General features: G+C 37.5%; 1 protein-coding gene across 7 annotated transcripts in view; it reads left to right on the top strand.

Annotated features, from left to right (window-relative positions):
- LOC135203075 (ATP-sensitive inward rectifier potassium channel 12-like) overlaps window positions 1–12,500 on the top strand; it is a 280,355-nt gene that overhangs the window by 200,358 nt on the left and 67,497 nt on the right. For 3 of the 7 annotated variants that reach the window (XM_064232680.1, XM_064232686.1, XM_064232679.1), the window contains exon 2: window positions 3,839–3,898. The exons of 1 other annotated variant lie outside the window; for it this stretch is intronic. In XM_064232680.1, the coding sequence (XP_064088750.1) occupies window positions 3,839–3,898 (60 nt within the window). Of the gene's footprint in view, window positions 1–3,838; window positions 3,899–8,046; window positions 8,086–12,500 lie in introns of all 7 variants that reach the window. 3 more of the 7 variants (XM_064232684.1, XM_064232681.1, XM_064232682.1) reach the window with 2 other exon arrangements.

Here is a 12,500-nt window from a genome sequence, read left to right as displayed (position 1 = left end):
ATGTCATCCATTTTTTCCTCTATCCTTTCAGAGACGCGCTCTCTCTCTCTCTCCTCTCTCTCTCTCTCTCTCTCTCTCTCTCTCTCTCTCCGTTGCAGCTTAATTTTCCTTTGTTTTACCCTTTCTTTAGTAACTGCTATTTTTTTTTACTTTTTTAAGTTTTATTTCACAATGTTGTTGTTATCCTTATTTTCCCATTTGTCATTCTTTCCAGACCACTCTTTTGCTTACGTATTTTCTCTTTTATCAAGTCTTTCTTTCTTCCCGTTTACATGCGCAATCCTCCGTTCACTTGTCTCTTTGTTTACCTGTTGGTAGTGCTCAGTACCTGAGGTATTTATATTTACAAGTAAGAGCCCGTGCTGGTGCCCCCCCCCCCCCTTAAAAAAAAGAAACTTTACCACTATCTTCATTTAACAGCATCGTAGCTAAAAATTTTCTTTTCCATTCCTAATAATAAAATAACTAATTAATAATAATAATAATAATAATAATAATAATAATAATAATAATAATAATAATAATTAATAATAATAATAATAATAATAATTTCTTTTTATGGAAAAAAATTATATAAAAAATCATTGCCACCATCTTCACACAATAGCATCATAAAAGAAAATTTTTCAGATAATAATAATAATAATAATAATAATAATAATAATAATAATAATAATAATAATAATAATAATAATATAATAGCACTAGGCACGATCCCAAGATCCCTGAAAAGGAATCTAGAAAAACTAGAGGCTAAAGTAGCTCCAGGACTCATGCAGAAGAGTGTCATCCTAGAAACGGCACACATAGTAAGAAAAGTGATGGACTCCTAAGGAGGCAGGATGCAACCCGGAACCCCACACTATAAATACCACCCAGTCGAATTGGAGGACTGTGATAGAGCAAAAAAAAAAAAAAAAAAAAAAAAAAAAAAAAAAAAAAAAAAAATAATAATAATAATAATAATAATAATAATAATAATAATAATAATAATAATAATAATTCCTTCTATGGAGGGGAATCCTCTCTCTTGTGCTTAACCTTGAACTTTGGGCAAAATTATGAGGCCTCTTTTTGAGAAGAGGGTGAATTGCTTCGTTTTTCTCCTCCGTCGTCGCCTCCCTAATTTTTGCTGCTATTTATTGTCTCAGAGAAAGAGAGAGAGAGAGAGAGAGAGAGAACATAATCTTGTATGTGTTGTGTCTCCCTATCAACATTCTGTACAAAGATATGAGGATATTCAGAATTATATTTGATAGAGAGAGAGAGAGAGAGAGAGAGAGAGAAAGAGAGAGAGAGAGAGAGAGATGGATGCTCAGATTTACCATAAGGAAAATATTGACATGTGCATCTGCGTATGTACACGTGAATTGATAAATACACAGTTTTCACTAGAAACACCAACTTATATTACATACATATCTATATATAGATCTATATATATATATATAATATATGATATCTATATCTATTATTATATATATATATGATATATATATATACATAATATTATATATATGATATAGATATAGTATATTATATATATATATATATATAATATATATATATATACTATATATATATATTATATTTATATATATATATATTATGATATATAATATATATATATAATATATTATATATATGTTTGTCTATTATGTGTATATCTGTGTCAAAGAGAGAGGGGGGTTGTGAGGGGCATAGTGAGGGGAAGCCACAAGAAAACATTCAAAGAAAGAACCTCTATAAGCATAATATTTCTGTGGGAAGTCGTAATTAATTAGTCATTTTAGACAGAATAAGAATAACAGAAAGTGACAAGAGGGAAGCTTCGGCCCACGAAAAAAAAAAACGGAAAAGGATAAATGAAGCATGAAACGAAAGAAACTAGAAAAATGTGTTAACAGAAATAAATCTGATTCTCTTTATTTTTTTCCTCCTGTTACCCATCTCTGGACTCTTCTCCCAACTTCTGCTTTCCCCCAAACTTATAGTCTCCCTTCCTTTCTAATCTCTGCCAAACTGCCAAGCACGAAAAAACCATCTAGATTGGATTGTGAAAGCTCTGGTAGCACATTATAACCTACATCACCACATTTATTTCACATTTGCAAGAAATAATGAATTTTTACGCAGACGCACACAAACATCATTGAGAACAAATATAGAAAAATGAGTGTCTAAAGGGATTAGGATATATTGTATATAATCACTACGCCATTTCAGAGAGATCTAAGGATTATATAGGACTAACGAGAGGCGATAAATCCCGTGATGTATACTAGTATAGCATCAGGCCCGTTTTTTTTCTGTTTGCCATGCCCCTGTAGGTTAGGTTAAGTTAGGTTGGGGTAGGTTAGGCATCAGTGAACTCGGAGAAGAAACGATCTCTCAAGTCCAACATGGTAGGACCCTTCCCTTCAAGGCTGGCCTGAAGAGACTGGCTAGCCTTGGGGGCTGTTGGGCCTCATCCTCGAAGTTTTAGGGTTCTTCCCAAGCCTGCCTCCTCAGCCTGGCAGAAGCATCCTCTGGTTCGGACCCTTCCCTTCAAGGCTGGCCTAAAGAGACTGGCTAGTCTTGGGGGCTGTTGGGCCTCATCCTTGAAGTTCTTGGGTCCTTCCCAGGCCTGCTTCCTCAGCCTGGCAGGATACCCTTTCTCCGAGGAAGCAGCCTCTGGTCAGACCCTTCCCTTCAAGGCTGATATGTCATGTTCTTGAAAGCTTTATTGCCACGAAAATATCAATATTTCAAGAAAAGAAAGAAACATGAATTTGGCGAAAAATCATTATCATTGTTTCGTGTTCTCTCGACGTTGGGATATATATATATATATTATATATGTATGTATGTATGTACATTATAATTTATAATATATGTGTGTATGCATGTGTATATATATATATATGTATGTATATATACGTACATACATACATACATTTACTGTATATTATATACGTTGCATAAAGCTTCTATGATTTAAACTTTGCGAGTCTATATATAAAAATTCACGGAAGGAAACGAAACGTTCGTGATATGCACTGAAACCAACTAGAAATGATGGTTAATTAATAATTGCGTACATAAACAAAGAAACGTTAGGTCACGTGACATTACTTCATCATCGTTCGCAGGTAACATGGCCTAATAGTACGACCCGTGCTCTGGTCTTCACCTCAAGACCCTGTATTCTTGATCGTGGTCCGTGTGATTTCGTTCGTTTATGTGTGGTTTCACTGTTGAGGGTTGTGCGTGTTTGTTTCTTTATGTTTGTCTGTGTTTGTGGCCTGTCATCTGTGATTCATTATCATTGTCATATTCACATTATCATCATCATCATCATCATTATCGTTATCACTGGCACAGAGCCTCTATGTGTAATGCACATTGTTTTTTTATGTCATTCACTAATGGAATTTATTTTTTTTAAATGTTTATTTTGGCTGAATGTCCCACAGTTCTGTTCCAATATTGCACAAAATAATCCTTTTTGTCACTTCAAGCTCAGTGACTGTTTCTAAATAAAGCTCTTTTGTTTTTTGTTCGTAGGTGTCATCATGATTCTGTCATCAATATTCGTAGTAGACTATTCTTGATATTCTTGGATGTAGCTTAAAATAAAACACTCAAAAGTAGTCTTGATTTCACTTATACTATTCTCGTCCAGTGAGAGGTTCTATCCACGTAGACTGTAAGATGCATTTAACATGTCTTTCGTTTTGCCTGTTCACTTTTTGTCTCTTTCTCAAAAAATAAAGGTGTCTAATGATGAAGTGTTTTAATTAATGTTTATTTTATGTTTTTTTCCATTTATCTCAGTCAGAGATGACTTTCACTGTAGTGTGTGTGGTTTCAATTGCAGCTTCCTGGCAGGACTTCCTTATCAGTTCATGATCGATTTGTAAGTGGACGGTCACCAGCTGCCCCTCTACTACAGTTCACCCATCTCGTGGGATGTTGTATGTTTAAGGCTTGGTTTTATCTATATATACACAAAAAAATCTCCTCCTGCTCCTCCTATGCCCAGTTTTATCTTATTACTTCCCCCAACACCCATATATATATATATATATATATATATATATATATATATATATATATATATGATAGATATGATATAGATATAGTATATATATATATATATATATATATATATATATATATATATATATATATTCCAGGCTTACCCTTCATAACATTCGCCTGAGTTGATTTTGGTATTCAATAGTTTTTTTCCCCCTTAAGAGTTGATGATGACGATTTTCCCCTAATTTTCTCCCTCTAGGGGAAACAATTTTTTCCCTCCTCGTGTGCTTCTCTGCCATACGTATTTAATTTGCCTACATTCTAAGTCCAGCAGCTCTTGACTTGTTGCAGTATATTTTCCCCCTTCCCTCCCCCAACGTCCTGCGTTCATGTGAAGCTTTTTTCTCTCTCTCTCTCTCTCTCTCTCTCTCTCTCTCTCTCTCTCTCTCTCTCTCTGTGCTATTCTGATGCTTCTACCATTCTGGGAATCCACAGTGCTTAATGACTGTTCTGAATTCTTTGAAACAATCTTGAAAGGAGGCCCCCTACCCCCACCAAGGCTTCCCGAATTCATAATCTGGAAACAAAATTTCTTTTCGCATTCATATCCTGTGCTTGGAATCATGACAGTAAAGTAGAAATCCTCTGGTAAATTTCTCAGGCAAGGTAGAATTCCACTGTCGAGGCATTTATGGCAACTTTCTGCATTCATTTCCTGTACTTGGATTCTTCACAGTAAAGCAGAAATCCTCTGCAAGTTTTTCAGGCTAGGTAGAATTCCAGTGTCGGGAAATGTGTGGCAACTGTGATTTTTTCGGTAATCTGGAAGCACTCTGGAGTCTTTGCCGCACAGAAATTCAATGTGTAGGACTTCGGCCCCTTTTTATGCTTCATAAACTACTATAAATGTAGCAGAAACTTTCACTTTGGAGTGTATTGTTGATAACTTGGGCAGCTCCACTGTACATGGCAAGTAAACACCATTTTCAGCTTCAAGTCAACACTTACCAACGTCAGGTTCTCCCTGGAATTGACTGATGGGAATATTTGCATTTCTACTTTGGAATCCATCGGGAATGACTTTGGCAAATACATTTTTCTACGTAAACTGTTAGCATTCCTTTGTCGTCTACTCAGGAATCCAGTCTGGAAAACTGGCAACAAGCTTTTTGACTGCTCTCTCTCTCTCTCTCTCTCTCTCTCTCTCTCTCTCTCTCTCTCTCTCTCCTCTTCCCCTACCCCCCTCTCCTCTCTCTCATCTTTCTGTCTTCCCTTCCCCCTTCCTTCCTTCTTCCTTCTTCCCTTCCTTCTTCTTACTGAACTCTTGTGTACTATGACATTTGATATCAACAGTCACCAGTGTCTGTGCATGACGATTTGTTGGATAATTATTGATCTCTGTCATGTACATGATTACGTTGCTGTTGATTGAATGTTAAAAGTGTTGGTCTGACAGTGATTTTACTCTGTTGATTGCCATCAGATATTTTGAGCTTGATGGTGGCTACGCTTATTAGTCACATTCCTAAACGATTTTGAGTCAGCAGACATTATGACATGTTTGGTGTCTATCTGTTTCAAGATCATATCAACAAGTGTCATAGGAACCAAATGGACTCTTTCTTCAGTGGCTGAACTTCGAGGAACCTTGTGGTGCAAAGACATTGATCAAAGTATAAATGACTTATGATGTGACTTCCAGTCAACCTCAGCCTAGCATAATCTTTCAGAAGACTTGACTCCTTTGGACGGCTGTGAATAATTCTCCACTTCTCGATCATTTCCTCTGTCTGGCCTAGTTTACGAATAGCCTCTGGTCGACACTTTTCTGCCATTGGTCTCTGGCAGATGATTTTCTCCCAAGGGTCTAAAGAGCCTTATTTAATCACACTGAACTCCGAAGAATAGTCTATGCAATTGGGAACTATAGTAGATCCACATCACCCGTGCATCTGATGTCTAGGACAGTCCCTTACGACGCTCCTGATTGGCTGTTGATAAGTCAATCACAGGGCTGGAAACTCTCAGTCTCTCGAGAGTTCACATGGGTAGGATCTACGTTCCACCTCTCCTGAGGGATACATCTTTCAAAAGCATCCCTCAGGAGAGGTGGAACATACGTCCTGCCTATGTGAACTCTCGAGAGAGACTGCGAGTTTCCAGCCCTGTGATTGGCTTATCAGGAGCGTCGTAAGGGACTGGCCTAGACATCAGATGTACGGTTGATGTGAATCTACAATAGTAGTGATTTACTACTGTTCTACTCAAAGTGCCCTACTTTTAGCTAAAGTATGGAAATATCTTCTGAAAGACTAATGCAGGTCACTGTTGACTAAAGAACCTGCAAGTGGTGTAGGGTGCAGTGAGCCACTCTATAGAAGTAAAGACATATGAATTTATGAAAGTCTTTATTACCTGGTGGATTCAGTCAGACAGGTCCTTTCACTAATCTGTCTAGTGTTGGTCTCAAGTTGATGGCTTCCTGGGATTGGCCTCTAGATGTCGTTTCTTCCTTTTGCCAAATAGTTACCTTGTAATGGTCTCTTTTTAGAGCATGGTCCTCAACCACCAGTCACAAGCAGACGACAAGTTTCCACGACTAAATGATTACAAGAAAGAGCTGTTTTCCCACAACCCCCGGTGTGTGTTTTACCTGCAAAGACGTGGCTCAGATAAACCCGATTGTCTTCTTTTATTCCCTTTGCTGCTGCTTATTAACGTTTGTCATTAACGTTTGTCGTTGGCTTCTGATTACCGCCTGATCTCCTGAAAGTACACAAAGGATGGATGCAGCCATTCGTACTGGAGGCTGATTTTTAGAATTTGAAGGGTGCAGTGAGCTTTTGCTAGAGCGGAGCGTAGAGAATCTGGCCAGCCATCAGTAGAGTCTTCAAAAAAGGCGTTGTTTACTTGAGAATGCGATTCTGTGGTAAAAAAAAATTTGTATTTCCTCTGATTGAGTCATTCATCTCGCCTTGGTCTCACTTTGCACCTCGAAGCATGATGCAATGGGCATGTTCCTCTCTTCCCTTTACCCTCGAGAATGTGTCTGACGAGCAAGTGGGCGGATTTCCGTCTCCAAAGATTTATTTCTTCTCCCACCCCTGGCCTCTCCTTTGCGATGATCTCATTTGACCTTCCACCTTTAAAGTCTTTGACCTCTAACTTTGAGAGCTTTGCAGCCATGTACATATATCTCTCTCTTAGTAGCTCCCTCTCCAAGCCGTAACGATCCCATTTTATTCATCGTCTTTGTAAATATATCGTGTGCTTAATCCTCTATTGCAGCTACTGTGTTCAGTCTTCATAAGTATGAAGAGGTATTTCGCATTTGATAGAGCACACACACACTCTCCCTGCCCTGCGTGTAGCCTTGAATCTCTGTATTTCTCCAGAAACTGTAACTTTTACCCTCTTAGTTATGATAAGTCTCCCAAGACAGAGTTGGGAACGAGTCCTACTGGAAATGGATCAGATTGCATTAACGAATTTGATTATGGGTCATTTCTCAACTTTGGCTCACTGATGCCAGCAGTCAGTGTGGAGTTCTGTGTTCAGTACAATTCATCCTTAGCTGGAGGAAGTTTGCTTCTGACTTGTTATTATTTGCTTATTGTGATTCTGCTGCCTCAGCTGTAACCGAAGATGAGATATCCAGGTCCTTACAACTTGTATATACTTATTTATATATCTCTTTTTACCCTTTTACTTAAGGAATGTTCTCCTGAAGGGACCCACTGAAATCAAAAGGTGGCCTTCTAATGAAAGTAAATACTACAACACATCCCCCCAACCCCACACTCCCCCCTCCCGAAAACCTCCCTCACCATTATCCCAGATCCAAGCCCTCGTTTTTGCCACCTGCAAAATGATAACCAGAAACCCCCACCCACCCCTACCCCCTTATAGACCCCGGGTCATATCCCTCCCCAATGTCTCTGGCCTAGATTTTTTTTTTTCATTCCACGGGGTTGTACTTGTACCGTGGCCGTCTAACCCTTGGTGTATTATTCTTTCTTCCAGTTTTCTTACGGATATTCCCCTTCTGTTGCTCACCGACCTGTAAGTGCACACTTTTTGTCCCTTTCTCCATCACAAGCTGCACAACACCCATATCTTTTTTTTTTTTTTAGCCAGTCCTGTTCGTGTTGTGAATGTATGTTTGTTATTGTTGTTGTTGCTGTACTGGGTTTGTCCTCGTCCATTTAGTGTTCCGTGTTAGCAGCGTGTTTGTGTGTGCCTTTGTGTGGAGGGGATTTTGTGTCGTGTAAAGAACACAACCCCACCACTACAACCATCCCTACTATGATATTCGGTCTCCCACCCCACCTCCCAACCTCCCAACCCCTGTACGAATGCGCACAAGGGGTTGGGGGGAATGGCGGGGCATATCTAGAGATAGTTTCTAGTTAGTTTTTTTTAGATAACCTGCGCACGCCAATCCTCACGACAGCTAAATCGAAAGGCCTCTGAGACGGTAAAGGCTTTTGTTTGTGCTGTTAGACTCAGGGTTTCTCTAGTCAAATAGCTGAAGTTGTTCACCTGATTAGAGCAGCTGTGGTAGCCTTAAGAATTGACGAGGAGATGTAACGTTAGTGCCACTAGTTTTGAAGAGAGTTTGTACATATATATATAGTTCATAGTTCAATTGATTAAGACGACTGTTGTAGCTTTAGAATCGACGAGGAAATGTATAATTAGTGCCACTAGTTTAGGAAAAATTAGTATATACGTATATAGTTATAGTTCTAAAAGAGAGTTAATACACACATATATGTGTGTATATAGATATATATATATATTATATATATATATATATATAGTGATTATATATATATATTATATACACTAACAGTTAGTATAAATAGTTCGTAGTTCAACTAATTAGAACAACTGTCGTAGCTTAAGATTTGACGAGGATATGTATAATTAGTGTCACTAGTTAAAAAAAAAAAAAAAGTTAGTATACGGTCCTGAAGTCGACACTGAAATATCTAGCATTTTTATAGAGTGAACCGAAGTAACATCTTGATAAAAGTCTGCTGCTCTGGTACGAGAGAACTCTCTCAGTGCTGAATAAAAAGGAAGAAATGATCAAAGCTTATAAATAGGGCGATTTTTCATAGGTAATCAAGTTGGTTGTCATTATTCATGCGAGCAAATCGTAAGGTAGTTTCAAACAAACGAGACGAACCAAAGTAACATCTTGATAAAAGTCTGCTTTTCCGATGCGAGAGAAAACTCTCAGTGTTGAATAAAAATGAAATAATATGTTATAAATATTGCGACGAACGAAAGCTTCAAATTGTTAAAAGATTTTAATCCTTCATCGAAGCCTTGATAGTCATGCTAAGATGATAAAGTAAGTTCGCTTTTCATTGTTTTCAAATCACTGAGAAATGGTACCAGTTACATGCAGATTGGCTTTAAGAATAATGTTAAAAGTGACTACACAACTATGAACAAATATTTACTGCGCCTGTCATACAGGAAAATTTATTTCATGTATCTCGACTTAGAGAATATCAAATTATATCAATCTTGAAGTTTATTTATGTTCGTGGCATATTATAGGGGATTCCGTAATTAAGGTACTTTAAGGGATTCAGATTTTGCATAGAAATTTAGTTCATGAATGTTGACCAAGAGAATATAAAAAGATAGCAGTCTTGAACTTTATTTATGTTGGTGCATTTTATAAGGATTCCTTAATTAAGATACTTTATAGGTTTCAGATTTTGCTTAGAACAGAAGGGTCGATTTGCATATCAAATAATCACCCGAATAATCGCTGAACCATTGGAATTAGAATTTAGATTTGGAACTTTGGAACGAGAGAACAACTGACTTGCTTCTTAATAGATTCTTTTTTAAATATATAAACACTTAGGGATTTTCAATGAAACAATGCATGGCAGTACAGTAAATATAGGTCTATGCATGCTCTGAAAAGGCTTGGCTTCCTAACCATTGGCAAGTAAAACAGTGCTCTCTCTCTCTCTCTCTCTCTCTCTCTCTCTCTCTCTCTCTCTCTCTCTCTAATCATACCTATACAGACGTGTATGTATATACATATATATATATATAATATATATATATATATATATATATATATATATATATATATATATGTATGATATATATATATATATATATATATATATATATATATATATATATATATATATATATATATATATATATATATATAATATATATATATAAACACATATTCTTGAGTAATAAACATTTTGGAGTACTTATAGAAAGAGAGACCATAGCATGCATTGAGTGTTAGATCTAATTTTCCAGATACCCGTATACCAAAACTCCCCTTAGATCTAATTTTCCAGATACCCGTATACCAAAACTCCCCTTAGGCCTAAACATCATAAAGGCATTTCCTCCCAGTCTGGGTGTTTAGTCCCTAAACCTCCTCACTTCCTGTATCCCACTAAAGACTGGCGTCTCGTCAGTTCATTTTCTGGAATCTCGTGGTATCCAGCAATCAAATTGGGTGGAAAGGTTTCAGTTTGTTAAATATTAGCAACTTGTTTTCGTCTGCACGATACCAGAAGACGCCGGAAAATACACTGATGTGGTCCCCCCTCCCCCCTCCCCCCCAATGCCCACTGTATCTGGCTGCATAGAAAAACGATGTACGATAACTTCCCTCTTAGTATTATCTACCCATCTGTGCCCCTAGAAACGATATATTCTCTCTCCTTTAACTCGTTACAAGCTCCTTTTTTTCTAAACTCTTAAAATTCTTCTAGAATCCATTCCTCAAACTTTCTTATAACCGAGGCATCCTTAAACTTTTTAATTTTACCTCCTGAAGGTTGTAGATGTAGTTCTAATTGGGTAGGTTCCGACGGGCGCGTTCATTGGCACTTTTTATAGCATCTTGCCACAACACGATGCACAAAACAGCCAGCAACTGACATCAGTAACGTCACCAACATTGGCCACACGTTGCAAAAGTTGATGGTAAAAGATTTGAAAAGGTGCCAGAACCTCGCCCGTGTGACGCCGCTCTCAAGTATGTATGGCAGAATAGGCTGATTAGATGCTCGTTCAATACTAGCTAACTTTTGATGCATCTTGCCATTTTATTTTTATTTACTGCATGAAAATAGCTGACACCTGATGATATGTTTCAGGTGATAGTTCCCATGATTAAGTAGATTAACTGGTTGTTGTAAAGGTGATTTAGTGAAGGCCATGTCGATAGTCAAACAATGGTAAAAGTGGCCTATGGTATTGATACTGAGTGACCATCATCTAACCACGTTATGTTTGTATCCAGATACAAGGGCAGCTACAAGACCTGACTGACAATGCCCTGACCTATGATTAAGTCCCTTAAAGTTGCGTCCACAGTGTCGTTAAACATGTCACCAAAACGCCGGAAACTTATCGCACACAAATCGCAAACATGCTGAATACAAGTCAAGGACTCACTGGTATAGTATATTCACATCAACCGTGCATTTGATGTCTAGGCCAGTCCCTTACGACGCTCCTGATTGGCTGTTGATAGGCCCAGTCACAGGGCTGGAAATTCTCAGTCTCTCGAGAGAGAGTTCACATAGGCAGGATGTATGTCCCACCTCTCTTTACAGATACGTTTTTCAAAAGTATCCCTCAGGAATGGTGGAACATATATCCTGCCTCTGTGAACTCTCGAGTGAGACTGAGTGTCCAGCCCTGTGATTAGCTTATCAACAGCCAATCAGGAGTGTCGTAAGGGACTGGCCTAGACATCAGATGCACGGGTGATGTGAATCTACTATAGTTATTTTCATACTGCTATCCAGCATTTGTCAGCGACTTGTTGTCGATTTGTTCGTGACTTGTAAGTGATATGTTGCAGACATGTATATGACATGTTTGACTGTAGTGTGGATGCACCTGAAGTATGGCAATCGTAAACCTAAGCTATATTAACTGGGTGTTCTATTGTACTTCATTGTTCCTCGGTTAATTTTACCAAAACCCAACGAATTTTCCTAAAATGTCATTTGTATATTTGTAAATTATGTAAAATGTACATGTTTATACTTTGAATTTAGAGAATAATTACACGAAATGTCGTAGAGTGACACTGGAGAGATATCTCCCTTGATGGTGACTTTATTTTTTGAACTGTTCTTATGGAAGTAATTAAGAACATTAGACCCGGTGCTATCTGTCCTAAGGTAAGTTTGATTTATTGCAAGTAACAGATGGATTTCCATGATCTTTAGGAACGACAAAGGAAGTAGGTAAGGGTAATGAATGTATGGATCTTATTATTTTATTGAAGGATGATGTTAGTAATGTTACGTAGACATATATTTGTGTGGATGTATATATATATATATATATATATATATATATATATATATATATATATATATATACCATAACTGCATATAAGCAGGATTGTTTACTGTTTGTATGTTATCAGTTTATCGCCATTATCATTACTATCT

Source organism: Macrobrachium nipponense, chromosome 33, assembly GCF_015104395.2.
Source record: "Macrobrachium nipponense isolate FS-2020 chromosome 33, ASM1510439v2, whole genome shotgun sequence".
Classification (NCBI taxonomy): Eukaryota; Metazoa; Arthropoda; class Malacostraca; order Decapoda; family Palaemonidae; genus Macrobrachium; species Macrobrachium nipponense.
This window is presented reverse-complemented; position numbering and strand designations above follow the sequence as displayed.